At 38.6% G+C, this 14,737-nt stretch overlaps 1 protein-coding gene across 2 annotated transcripts in view; it reads right to left on the bottom strand.

Moving 5' to 3' along the window:
• extl3 (exostosin-like glycosyltransferase 3) overlaps positions 1-14,737 on the bottom strand; it is a 52,536-nt gene that overhangs the window by 12,319 nt on the left and 25,480 nt on the right. Inside the window, exons 4-5 of one of the 2 annotated variants that reach the window (XM_059024754.1) lie at positions 8,287-8,431; positions 7,304-7,503 (exon numbers count right to left, since the gene is read on the bottom strand). In XM_059024754.1, the coding sequence (XP_058880737.1) occupies positions 7,381-7,503; positions 8,287-8,431 (268 nt within the window). In that variant the 3' untranslated portion in view covers positions 7,304-7,380. Of the gene's footprint in view, positions 1-7,303; positions 7,504-8,286; positions 8,432-14,737 lie in introns of those variants that run through there. The other variant, XM_034005291.3, reaches the window with a different exon arrangement.

The raw sequence follows: 14,737 nt of genomic DNA on the forward strand, positions 1-14,737 counted from the left end.
GTAAAATGTTTTGTTTTAAGTGGAATGTAAGAAAAAGTATTATTGCTTTCAATTCATGAGTTGAGTTAATGAACACTATAGTATGTTTGTATGTGATTTATACAAATTGATGTGGGTTTCATAAGGCAGTTATCATTCTGCGTTTAAGGCTAGAATCCAAATTTAGTTGTCTTGATACTAGATCATTCTCGATAGGTTGTCTGGACGCAAACAGCACCTTTATCTTGCAAGAGTGAGAATTGCCTTCTGAACTAAAATTATACATGAGACCGATTTAACGATGCTTTGATTATCAAATACTAACGAAAGTTAATATTTGTGTTACTAACGATACCCCTGTTAAGACTAACCTTCGTCTTAAATAGCTGTCAGGAATGCAGTTGCAACCTTTAAGGGACTCTACCATAGATTGCGTTGGATCGCTTATCAACCAGCGGGAGTGGGGTGTCGTTTAAAACTTTCTTTTCTGTACTGTTTAGTTGAGTTAATTCTTCCTTTCTGTATTATTTTAGTTTAGTTGTTGCACCTTTAAATTTTTTCCTTTTTTTAGTTTTATTTCTAATAAAACTGTTCCTTTGTATTCACTAGAAATGTTGTCTAGTCTGATTATTTCGATAAAGGTCAGGTTCTACAAGACTTGAATTCAAAACAAGGTATTTTATTATTACAATTTAAAACTAGTCCAAATACAAATATACCTTGCACACTACATTGTTAAATGGCAATGCGCATGCATGTTTGGGAGTATTACTTGAGTAAATCAGGTTTGTGGCTGAAAAAAACGGCCAAAGAGAGGGATAGGGTAACTCTCATTTACTCGTGTAAATGACGAAACACACGGGAAAATCCACGCCCAGTTTCGCATGGAAACCCACATTTCACGTGGAAATGTTAATGAGCTTGTTTATCCTTAACTATAAATATTGCAAGGGAGCAGGTCAGTAGTTACTCTGGATTCCAAGACGACAGAAAGTAGTGGCTGATGGGTCATTTTATGGTTAGCAGTGGTGTAGTCCACAGTAATGTTGTTGAAGCTGACACCCTGGGATCTTTCAAGAAGCTGCTTGATGAGATTCTGGGATCAAGAAGCTACTAACAACCAAACAAGCAAGATTTTCTTATGTTCTTATGTTCTAATGATAATGTGGGCAGCTTTTTTTATTATTTTGTTATGTTGTATATCTCTTGTGGGTTTACAGTTCACCACAAAACATGAACTGTGTTATGCATTTGTTATAGTATTAAAAGCAGCTGTTTGAGAATACCCTTGCAGTAAAAACTATGCTAAAGTTAAACACGAAGAGCAAGTGAGCTGCTTACTGAATGTCTGAAACTGAATTCCCTTGCTTTCCAGCTATGTCCAAAGACAACGTGTGTCCGCCCTCCACTCAAAATCACTTGGTCGAGGAGGAAACCTGGGCATTAATAAGTATAGTTGGTGACTTGGATGTGTTGAGCCAGCTCCATCAGCGCAACAAGCATGTGCACCAAGTGGTTGATGCCCTCTCAAAGGAATAGAAGGCACAGTCCCATAAGCTAGGGACTCTGACAGAGATCGAATGAGTCTTAGTGTTAGATCTCCCTCTCGACCTGTGAGGGCACGGTGCACGAGGAACAGAGTACCCTTAATGAAGTGGCACGACAATTTATTCCGTAGGGTAGATGGAAGTCGGTCAGTTCGGAAAGGGGCGGAGCTATGGCACCCGAGCTCAGTGACCCAGACGGTAAGCGGCGTGGCATCCGAGGACTGGAGGAGCGGATGCGCTCGTTAACCTCGGGGTCATGGGCGAGGGTATAAATAGGGGGCATGGCTTGAGTGATCTGTTCCTTTGCAGATGGTTAAACCAAATAACCTAGAAGGAGCCCGTCTTGTTTGTGCTAAAAGCCGTGAGTGATTGCTTGTCTGTGTATTTACACTGTTTGTCTTGTGTGTCGTTTCTCACAAAGATTACTGAGCACGATCCGGAGCTGCAGCCGCCAGGCCAGCGAAAAACCCGGACTTCACCACTCACCTTTTCACTACAGGAACTGTCTTTTGTTTGCACCTTTAGCACTTTAATCACGCACTGTCTTTGTGTTTGTGTTTAGTGTGGGTGTCTGGACGGGACTTTGGGGTTGCGGGTCAAACCCGTAGGATTTACAAATAGAAGTGATACACGCCGCTGTATCACTTCCAGCACTATTATTATTTGCAGGTTTTGCCTTAAGGCTCTGGACATTTATTAAATTAAATAAACACCCTTGCACCTGTACCAACGTTGTCTGTGTGATTCTTCTGCACTGCACTCACCTGCACGTCATTACCACTTTGCCACAGGGACAAATGTTAAAAAATTGAAACACTTTTTCCCACAGGAACGAGCAAGGAGGTGCCATTCGGGAGAAGATAGATGGTCCCACAGAGCAATGCTTTTTGCTTCAGTTACATCTGGCATAACCCTGTACATGTTTCAGTGCCTTTGGGTCGTTGTCATGCTGAAAGGTGAACTTCCGTCCCAGTTTAAGCTTTCTTGCAGAGGGCAGCAGGTTTTCCTCAAGGACTTCTCTGTACTTTGCTCCATTCATAAGAACATAAGAAAGTTTACAAACGAGAGGAGGCCATTCAGCCCATCTTGCTCGTTTGGTTGTTAGTAGCTTATTGATCCCAGAATCTCATCAAGCAGCTTCTTGAAGGATCCCAGGGTGTCAGCTTCAACAACATTACTGGGGAGTTGGTTCCAGACCCTCACAATTCTCTGTGTAAAAAAGTGCCTCCTATTTTCTGTTCTGAATGCCCCTTTATCTAATCTCCATTTATGACCCCTGGACCTTTTTTCTTTTTTCAAGTCAAAGAAGTCCCCCGGGTTGACATTGTCTATACCTTTTAGGATTTTGAATGTTTGAATCAGATCGCCGCGTAGTCTTCTTTGTTCAAGACTGAATAGATTCAATTCTTTTATCCTGTCTGCATACGACATGCCTTTTAAACCTGGGATTTTCCCTTCTATCCTGACAAGTGCCCCAGTCCCTGCCGATGAGAAACATCCCCATAACATGATGCTGCCACCACCATGCTTCACAGTAGGGATGTTGTTCTTTGGGTGATGCGCTGTGTTGGCTTTTGCCACATGGATACAGAATCTCCTGAGTGTTTTTTCCATACTTCAAAACGGGATTCAACGTGGGCTTTCTTGAGTAATGGCTTCCTTCTTGCCACCCTACCATACAGGCCAGATTTGTGGCGTGTTTGGGATATTGTTGTCACATGCACACTTCGGCTTGTGTCGGCTCCTGTCGCTCCCGCTCGGCCATTGAATGGTTTTCTCGGCTTTTTCCGGAGAAAAAACGACTAGAACCCCGTTTTTTGTGTTTTTTTGATGATGTCGGACAGGGTCCGACAATGGACCGGATAGGAATAATTGCAATGTCGGACCAGGTCCGACAATGGACCGCAAAGGGTTAATCAGGCGCTTAGTAAGATGCTTATACAACAGAAGAGCTTTCGTTAGTAATTGTCAGAACATTTTTTAGTTTTAATAGAATTAAAATGAATAACATGCTGTTTTAATATTTATTTCTTAGCAGACGCCCTTATCCAGGGCAACTTACAATTGTTACAAGATATCACATTATTTTTACATACAAATTACATTTGGATTTTTCACTGGAGCAATCTAGGTAAAGTATCTTGCTCAAGGGTACAACAGCAGTGTCCCCCACCTGGGATTGAACCCATGATCTTCCGGTCAAGAGTCCAGAGTCCTAACCACTACTCCACACTGCTGCTTAATAGCATTACTACTGGTCAGGAAATTATGTTAGCTTTCTATTTTTATTATTAATGGCGATCAAACATTGTATCATATCAAGTAGTTGTTCCTGAGATGTATTAGTTGATTGGTGCAAGTGCAGTGTTGCAACGTTTTGTTACTATATGTAAAGTGTGATTGGATAGTCACATTTTCATGACCATTTAAACAACCCCCCACCACTACGCACATCTTGAGCACCCTGTGGCCCCCCAAAGTTTGGACATTTCCTTATTTGGCCCGCCAGAGAATGTAATTGAGTACCACTGCTATAAGGCAACAAAAGGTGAAAATATTGAAAGAGGATGTAGACTTTCTACAGGCACTGCAAGTGTGTGAAATGGCTTTAGGAAAATTAAACAAATTCTCAATGAAATATAAATAACTTGACAAGAGTTATGAAGATTCAAAACTTTTCCTGTTTAAAGTTTTGTAAAATCACATTTGTCTTGAGAAGGGTGCTGAGTTATGGATCTAAAATGAAAAAAAAGTCAAGTCTTTCTTTTTAAACCATCCAATCGTTGACCAAATATAGGGAAATATGCCAAGCGCTACTGTGTGATTGGAGAATTTGGGAATCGACTGCCCCCATTCCAAGGGTTTAAAAAACTGGTGCATTCAGTTAAGCTAGCACTCAACCACCTACGTGTGTCACCTCAACCAAGCTGCTCCTTGTATGCTGCTGTCAAACAGCTACTACTCCAAAAACAAACAAACAATCTGCCTTTGTGTGTGTCGATGTTACGCCTGCTTTGTATCCTGTTCAATTCGACTACCAGCTAACCAGACGACATGGCCAGGAAATCATTTTTTTTATGAAACCACGAAGCAAAGAAACCACTTGGGTGTTAGAAAAACAAACTACACGTCTATAAGCTTGTTTTGAAACTTTTCTACACTAACTGCTGTGAACTTTGCATCTAAAAAGAGATGTATTGCTACTGCTTATTATTTTAGTTGAGATCAGCGGTAATTAGTAATGGTATTTTGGCACGGTGTCAACAAAAGCATTAATATAAAATTTGATACAAACAAATTGATTTTAACTCTGAAGTGAAATACTGCTTATTTAAATTATTGCTTTCACTAAAGTCTAAAGACTGTTTAATTTGTCTGATGCTGTTATGAAAATAATTTTGCTTACTGGATATCCGATAAAAACAGATGTTTTGAACATTGCTTAATGAAGAAGCTATTGGTTTCAAGAAAATCTAAGAGACTGCTTAATCTATCCGATCCTGCTGTGAAAAGAATATTGTAGTTATTTAAAAGGGAAAAAATCCTTTAAAAATCTCTTCACTGAAGACACTGCTTGTATATGCTATATACTGACCAGGCTTGAACATTGATGTGATTAACAAAGTAGTAGTTTTATTTCACCTAGTACAAACTCCGTCATGTGCTCTAGTCTACTTCACTGTACTCTCTACAAACATGTGTTGTCTCCCACAGTCTCCTTCGTTCCCATAATCCCATTATTTCTTAAAGGCAAACTGAACAATAAACTCCATCAGACTAAAAGGCAATTATGGCTAGAATAAATAAACATAACAATTCCCCTTTTCTTCCTCCCCACCTTTTTTTTTTCTTTCAGGTGTGATAGGAGGTGATAAAACTCTGGAAAAGAGCAGGCCACTACAGTAACGTTACAGCACCGGATTGCCCCAAAGTGATTTCACATTTTTTACATAGTGTACGCACATATATCTTAGAAAAAATAAATAAATGTTTTGAGGCAATGCACTTTCACACCTGCATCCAACATGAAAATGCCCTCACCCACACCTGAATATATTACTTAATTATGCCTGGCCTTTCTATGTAAAGAACCCCTGGAAAAACAAACATTTTCATATGGCCGAGAGCAGCAAGACACAAAACATGACATTTTCGTGAGCAAGATATTTTGAATACTACCATTGTTTTAAACATTTGTTTAATTCTCTCGAACATTATAATGGAATATTGTACTTGTGCAGTAGTTATCTCTTGATCGCAGCAGAATACACATGAACAAGGGATAGAACATTGTAGAGCCTTGCACAGTTTCTGTGAATTTATATTGTACATTAAACTTTAAATCTACAGTGTATTAAACTTTAAATATAACACTATGGTGTTTTCCCATTAATTATGTTTATACTGTATGTATTATGCACTTCAAATAAAATCTTTTGGATGACAAATGTACTGTATTTACTGTGAATGAGATTACAATACCTGCTCATGAGACGTTAAGATATGTAAATATAATATTAATTTTTAGACCAGCAATATAACATTTAAACATGCATTCTCTAGTGTAGCGCCAATACTATAATTTTATGAAAAAGAATCATTCATCTGAATTAGGATGTTTAGCACAAGCGATATTCCATGCCATACAAAACTTGCTAAATCAGCTTCTCAACTAAACGCAGAAAGGCACTTTTGTTGCTCGCCATGTACAGACTACAGTGTGTAAGAGATTTGTTGCAGATGAGACACAGAGGTTTACCACTGGTTTTCAGTGAAAGCAAACTCTTCCTTCCTGGCTTAAAGGCTCATAATTTCGTTTAACTCGTGGAGGGTTTGCTCAATGCCATTGTCTCCACAAAATGAACAAGCACTTAATTCAAAATTATGAAACAGACTTTCAACTGCACATCCGGCTTTCACTGGAGGTGATCAAGGGGCGTCAGCGAGCGGTGTTAAAAGTCATCAAGTGACAAAATGTCCTTGCAGTGAACATGCACGCTCAAAGAAACGGGAGTGAAGAAAGAATAATAAACAAGAAATACTTGTGTTTATTTTTACTTGTTCTCTCTTTTGTTTATTATTCTTTCTTCAGTTCATTCGAGCTGCAAAGTGTGCGTCACTCAGCATTTCACCGGGAGACACGGTTTGGCCACCTCCTATATATCTACATTGTTGTCCGCCAAGCCTGCAGTGAAATGAGTGTTCCATTAAGTTCAGTCGTTTCTGTAACAGATGGAGCTACATGTATCTGGTAAACATCGGGGACTAGTTACTGAAATGACAAAGGAGCAGCCAAATTTGTTTGCATTTCACTGTATTATGCATCAACAGGCTCTCTGCAGTAAGTTAGGAGACAGTTGCATGAAGGGAATAATGAACACAGTTGTTAATGTACTAAACTTCATTCGTGCTCAACCTTTACTACACCACCGTTTTGCTTTTAGCTCCATGACTTCTGTACAAAAAACAAACAAACATTCAGCTGCTGTTCCCCCTTACTATCATTTGACATACTGACAGCTCTTGCGCTCTCTGTGCTGTCGCTCATTACGTTCTCCATTACTGTCTATGGCCGTTGATTTAAAAAAAGTTTGTAATTTCACCAGCGCTGACATTATTCCCCCTCCCTTAGCTCTAAAGTCTGGTTTAATTAGCTTATCATTCCAAATGTTATGTAACATAGACACATACAGTACTCAACATGTAAATTTGGGGATGAGATTGATTGCTTTAATTTTTGAAAAACAATACAAAAGTGTATGCAACACATTCTCTCATACTTTCCTATGAACAAATTATTAATCACAAAAACTGTTAGATTTCTTGGATTGCGTCGTTTCCATCAAGCATCTCATCATTTGGGTATAACCAGTATTAACGTCGGTACATGGGAAGCGATGTGGAAAATCAGTTTCTGGACCTCTGCTCCGTGTGGCAGTTTTGCGCTTTTCCAGAGATGCAGTAGGCTGATTAAGGTCTTTTTACATTATTGTAGAAGACCAAGGTTTAAAAAAAAAAATAAAAAATGTCCACATTGAATGTATTCTTAAGTTTGCATATTATCAATAAATTAAAGATATGAACTTTGAGACATTTGTATGAAGGCATATACTTGAGGACAATCAAATAAAAAACATGAAATCATAATATTGGTTTTGGTACTGATGTTGCAGAGAATGTATACTAAAGAAAAATGATGAATGATTGTAGGTTATTTACATGTATTAAAAATATACACCGATTTGAACATGCCCTGCAGCCTGCTCCGAGTAGGTCTCCCTTAGAAGCAGAGGTCCTACTTGGATACAAAACACTGACAAAAAGCAGAGGACTGGCAGACATGTATGTGAAATCCAAAGGGATATAGACAGCACTACCGAACTGGGCTGATGTGATGACGTGGCATATAATGTTAATACATTTTAGGAGATACATTCTGGTCATAATACATACCAAATGGATGGTATATAACATAAACAGGATTAAAAGGTACAAAGAATGCTTGGCTGTATATTCAAAAAGAGTTGAGTACAAATCAAAGGAAATTATGATGAGATTGTAGAGTGCACCGATGAGACCTGACTCAGAGTATTGTGTTCAGTTGTAGTCACATTACCAAAAAGGACTATGGCCCTAGAGACAAACGAAGACCAAGTTCGAAGGCAATACTCACTACTAGAAATTGGGCAAGCACTGATGGGTCGAAAATTTCCTAATGTAAATTGTCTTATGTTCTTATAACCTGTTATTGGCTCCTTACCTTGTGAAAAAAGGCAGCCCCTGTCAACACCATGGACAGCTCACATGAATAGTTGGAGTTGTAGAGCCATGACTGGTGGTTTACATCCCAGGCATGGTACCTCCCTGGAAACCCCACGATTCGGTCCCTGGCTTCCCGCCACACACTGAGGATGAAAGAGAACATATAACGTAAAGAATCAAAACCCAACTGTGCTTACTTTCAGTTTGTCATATTAAACTATTTATCCATACTGTAGTAATGTATGTGTTACAGTTCATGTGTAAAGCCTGTAAATCTATAGATTAACCGGTATATGTGTAGATTTACCAGCTCAGTGGTCAATGTATAAAATAACTAAAGGAGATTGTAGCTACAATGCTACAGCATTTGAGGTGAATTTGGAAATAAAATAACGTCAATGCGCTTAATGGCAAAATACAAAAATAAATTCTGTAAGATCTGTTACGTACTTGGGTAAATTAACTAATGTGTTTATTTTTCTAAACTCCAGCCTTAGGATTTTTTATTACTATTATTATTTGATTAATCTTTCTAAAACTTCACTGCATGCCTTCTTGCAATATTATTAGTATTATCTTTATCATTATTAATTATTATTAAATACTACTACTAACTAGAAGTTGCAAGCAACTGGATGGCTTCCAAGGCATTCTTGTTCCTATCTGTGTTCCACAGTAACCATGACCCTATCTGCACTCTATGAGGAGTTATAAGCTAGTTTTGCACTCTCAAAGGAAAGGTCAAAGGTCAGGGTCAAGGCAATTTTTGAATAGCGCATATATGGGTTCCTATATGTGTTCCATAGTAACCATTACCCTATCTGCACTCTGTAAGGAGTTATAAGATAGTTTTGCATTTGACCTTAAGGACAGGTCAAAAGTCACGGTCAAGTTAATTTTTGAATAAAGCATATATGGCTTCATTTGTGTATCCTATAGTAACTGACACTGTCTAAAAACTCTCAAAGGTGTTATAAACAATTTTTGCATTTGAGCTTTAGCAAGGTAATATGTGCAAATACATGCAATTTCACCATAGCTGAAATCTGATTGGCTCACGGCATCCATGTTTTTTTATGTAGCGAGTTGCTTTGATAGACAACCTTGCCAAGGCTATGTATGCAAAGCTTCAAATCGGCATAACGGTTTCAGAGAAGACGACGTTTGAATATTTTTGACAAATCCAATATGGCTGCCGAACCACGTGACCAATCGACTTGTGTTGAACAAATCTAAATATAGGCCATAAGGGTAGTATGTGCCCCAAGTTTCACATCTGTACCACAAGAGGTTTGAGAAGATTTTGTTAAATTGGCAAATATTTCACAAAAAAATCCAATATGGCTGCCAAACCATGTGACCTATGACTTTGTTTTTGCTCTGATGCAACTGCCAAAAGGCCTCTACCACCACTATGAAGATTCACGAGTCTACAACACTGTACCTTAAATGAATACAGCAATATGTGCAAATTGACCATAGCTGAAATTTGATTGGCTCATGGCGGCCATGTTTTTTTAAGTAGCGTCTTGCTTTTAACAAACTTAAGACAACCTTGCCAAGGCTATGTATGCAAAGTTTCGCTTCAAATCGGCATAACCGTTCCAGAGAAGGCGACATTTGAATATTTTTGAGAAATCCAATATGGCCGCCAGACCATGTGACCAATCGACTTCTCTTGAACAACTGTAAATCTAGCCCATGAGTGTAGTCTATTGCACCAAGTTTTACATCTCTGCGATAAGTGGTTTCGGAGAATAAGATTTTTTTTTAAATTGTCCAAAACTCGAGAAATCCAATATGACCGCCACACCATGTGACCTATGATCTTCATTTTTGCTCTGACACAACTTGCCTTAGGTGCCTACCACCCTACCGTGACTTTTAGTGCAACTGTGTTGAAAAAAAGAGCGGAAGAAAAAAAAAAAATCTGGCTTGGAAGCCTAATAATAATAATAATAATAATTACAGCTGCAAGCAGCAATGACTGGGGGCCAAGTGCCAGACCATGTGACCTATGACCGTATTTCCCCTGTGGCATAGCACCCCATTGGCCTCTACTATTCTTTGAACTTTGAAGACTATACAATATTCTACCATACATTAACCCTTTGCAGTCCATTTATTAAGTGCGTGTCAGGCACGTCAGGTCCAATTTATTTTCACACGCGCAGTTAATTTTAGACGCGCTGTTTAAAAGTATTTTTTTCCCACAGTCAAACGGGTTTAAAAGGCCCTGCATAACAACAAAGCACTCACTAGGCATCTCCAGCCCCGCCCCACCCTTTCGTTCGCTATAGCTTTCACCTATGTAAGAAATAAATAATAATAATAATAATAATAGTCGTACATACCGATCAATCATCTCCTGATCACTCGTTTTATCACCAAACTCCTCAATAATGCGATCCAAGTCATTATTTTATTACTATAACATCTCAAAAAAGCTCTGCAAATGTCCGTGTTCAGCTTGTTTACTTATGACCGCCCCGTTATCTGATACCAGGGCCATGTATGACTATTCATGAGATACGCCTTTTTTTTTTTTTTCCGACTTGTCTCGGCTCCTGTCGCTCCCACTCGGCCATTGAATGGTTTTCTTGGCTTTTTCCGGAGAAAAAACGACTAGAAACCCGTTTTTTGCATTTCTATAATGATGTCGGGCAGGGTCCAACAATGGACCGCAAAGGGTTAATAGTACAATATATGCTGAAATTTGATTTGCTCGTGGCCCCCATATTTTTTGACGCAGCAACTTTGCTTTAAACAAACTTCATTGGTCAAAGGTCAATGTTAAGAATTTTTGGATAGAACATATATGTGTTGCTATCTAGTAACCATGACAGCTATCTGCACTCTAAGTAGTTAAAGTTTTCCATTTCACCTTTAGCAGAGGTCAGAGGTCGCGGGCAAGGGCATTTTTTTGATAGAGCATATATGATTTCCTATGTGTTCCATAGTAAATATGACCATATGTGCACTCTCTAAAGCAGGGCCTCCAACCCTGGTCCTGGAGAGCTACTGTGGCTGCTGGTTTTCGTTTCAACCAATCTCTGTTACTTAATTGAACCAATTACTGGCTTAATTAGTCAGGATTAACACGTGGTTCCCGATCTTTAGCCACTGATGATGTAAAGACACTGTAAAACCTGCTGGATAGGGGGCTCTCCAGAACCAGGGTTGGAGACCCCTGCTCTAAAGAGTTACAAGCTAATTTGTCATTTGACTTTTAAGATAGATCAGTTGTCATGTGCATGGACATTTTTTGGGTTGCTATATGTGTTCCATAGTAACCATGACTATCTGCACTCTCAAAGGAGTTATAAGCAAGTTTTGCATTTGACCTTAAGGAGAGGTCAAAGGTCGTGGTCAGGGTAATTTTTGTACAGAGCATATATGGGTTCATGTGTGTTCTATAGTAACTATGAAAGGAGTTATAAGCAAGTTTTGCATTTGACCTTTAACAAGGTAATATGTGCAAATTGACCATAGCTGAAATCTGATTGGCTCGCAGCAACCATGTTTTTTTTTTTTAATGTAGCGCCTTGCTTTGAACAAACTTGATAGACAACCTTGCCAAGGCTATGTATGCAAAGTTTCACTTCAAATCATCATAACGGTTTAACCCGCTCTGTAATTTTGTAACTTTTGTTATGATGACAAAACGTCACATAGGTCGTCCAGGGTGTCCTCGGCTCACCATGCACCAGCGACCCCTGTAGTCTGGCCGGGCGCCTGCGGGCTTGCCCGTAAGCTGCCCAAGAGCTGCGTTGTCCTCCGACGCTGTAGCTCTTGGGTGACTGCATGGTGAGTCCGCAGTGTGAAAAAAAAAAAGCGGTCGGCTGACAGCACACGCTTCGGAGGACAGTGTGTGTTCGTCTTCGCCCTCCCGAGTCAGCGCAGGGGTGGTAGCGGTGAGCTGAGCATAATAAAATAATTGGCTATTCCAAATTGGGAGAAAATAATAAAAAATAAATAATTGGCAACGACTAAAATTTTTAAAAAAATTTGCAGACGACACAAAAACAGGAGGAGTGGCAAACACTGTTGCAGCAGCAAAGGTCATTCAAAATGATCTAGACAGCATTCAGGACTGGGCAGACACAAGGCAAATTACATTTAATAGAGAAAAGTGTAAAGTATTGCATGCAGGCAATAAAAATATGCATTATAAATATCATATGGGAGATACTGAAATTGAAGAAGGGAACTATGAAAAAGACCTAGGAGTTTATGTTGACTAAGAAATGTCTTCATCTAGACAATGTGAGGAAGCTATAAAAAAGGGCAACAAGATGCTCCGATACATTGTGAGAAGTGTTGAATTTAAATCAAGGGAAGTAATGTTAAAACTTTACAATGCATTAGTAAGACCTCACCTAGAAAATTGTGTTCAGTTCTGGTCACCTCGTTACAAAAAGGATATTGCTGCTCTAGAAAGAGTGCAAAGAGCAACCAGAATTATCCCGGGTTTAAAAGGCATGTCGTATACAGACAGGCTAAAAGAATTGAATCTATTCAGTCTTGAACAAAGAAGACTACGCGGCGATCCGATTCAAACATTCAAAATCCTAAAAGGTATAGACAATGTTGACCCAGGGGACTTCTTTGACCTGAAAAAAGAAACAAGGACCAGGGGTCACAAATGGAGATTAGATAAAGGGGCATTCAGAACAGAAAATAGGAGGCACATTTTTACACAGAGAATTGCGAGGGTCTGGAACCAACTCCCCAGTAATGTTGTTGAAGCTGACACCCTGGGATCCTTCAAGAAACTGCTTGATGAGATTCTGGGATCAATAACTACTAACAACCAAACGAGCAAGATGGGCTGAATGGCCTCCTCTTGTTTGTAAACTTTCTTATGTTCTTCTTACCTCTTCATAGTAGTGCATACCAATAAATCATCTCCTGATCACTCATTTTATCACCAAACTCCTCAATAATGCGATCCAAGTCATTTTTTTATTACTATAACATCTAAAAATAAAAAGCTCTGCAAATGTCTGTGATATTCTTTGAGCGCTGGATGCGGAAGCAGCTATCTTGTTTGTTTATGTCCGTGTTATCTATGTGGTGCCGACATTGGACCGGAAAGGGAACTTAGTTAGTTTTCCCATATACTTTTTTTATTTTAGATTTGTTTTTCCATTTTTTGAACTTGTTTCTCCTCAGGAGAGAAGGCAAAACTAAATAGGTCTTTCGCATGTGATGCCAAAAGTTAAGATGTTTGTGTACATTTGTGTATTAGCTATTTTTTGTTTACTTTTTCTAGTCTATTCATTATTTATCTGTTGCCATTATTATTTAGCTATGCATTTATTATTATTTTTTAACCTAATATTTTTTTTATTTGATGTGTAAAAGAATGAGGAATAATTATTTCGTTTTTTTTTTATTATTATGTTTAGTTTTTATTTTTACTTTGTGTATGTAGCCTATATAAAGAACAAAGACATTATTTAGCTGTAGTCATTACTATTGTTGTAAGGATTTTTATTATTATTATTTTTTTTCCCTTCCAACAAAATTACAAATGCCTATAACTTTTAAATGGCTGCACGAATTTGGCACGGATGTAGAGGACTATGGGATGTTGTGACATGGTCAATATGAACAAAAATGCAATTTTTGCCCATTTTTCACACTGAAATGAAACATTCTAACCACGGGGACAGCTGTTACCATGGAAAACTGAGCAGAGTCTAGGAAAAAATATTTCTTTAAGTAGCCATTTTTCGCTGGTGTCTAGCAAGAAGATTTTCACTAACTCATGTAACTTAAAACACAGTAATTACAGTGGAAAGGCTGATATTTTACACACACACAGAGTACATTATACAAAGACACATACTCTAAACTAAGAAAACATTTTTTTGAAGAACTGTTCCAGCTCTATCCATGCGGAAAAAAAACAAAAAACTGCACTACGGTTTTTAAACCAGAAGACAATCAAAACAATAAAATGTATAATACATGTGCTTTACAAGTCACACAAATAATCGGAATAAAATTATTTTTACGACTGAACTTACCTACACAACATACTCCACACTGTTAAAGGGGAAAAAATGTTTTTATTGAGAAAAAAATTATATATTAAATACAAAACTGAAAGATCATAATTGCATAAGTCACCCCCCTGAGTTAATACTTGGTGGAAGCACCTTTGGCAGCAATTACAGCTGTGAGTCTGTTGGAATAGGTCTCTACCAACTTTGCACACCTAGATTTGGCAATATTTGACCATTCTTCTTTACAAAACTGTTCAAGCTCTGTCAAGTTCCTTGGGGAGCGTTGATGGACAGCAATCTTCAAGTCATGCCACACATTTTCGATTGGATTTAGGCCGGGGCTCTGACTGGGCCACTCAAGGACATTTACCTTTTTGTTCCTTACCCACTCCAGTGTAGCTTTGGCTGTGTGCTTTGGATCGTTGTCATGCTGAA

Source organism: Acipenser ruthenus, chromosome 5 (assembly GCF_902713425.1).
Source record: "Acipenser ruthenus chromosome 5, fAciRut3.2 maternal haplotype, whole genome shotgun sequence".
In the NCBI taxonomy this organism is placed as follows: Eukaryota; Metazoa; Chordata; class Actinopteri; order Acipenseriformes; family Acipenseridae; genus Acipenser; species Acipenser ruthenus.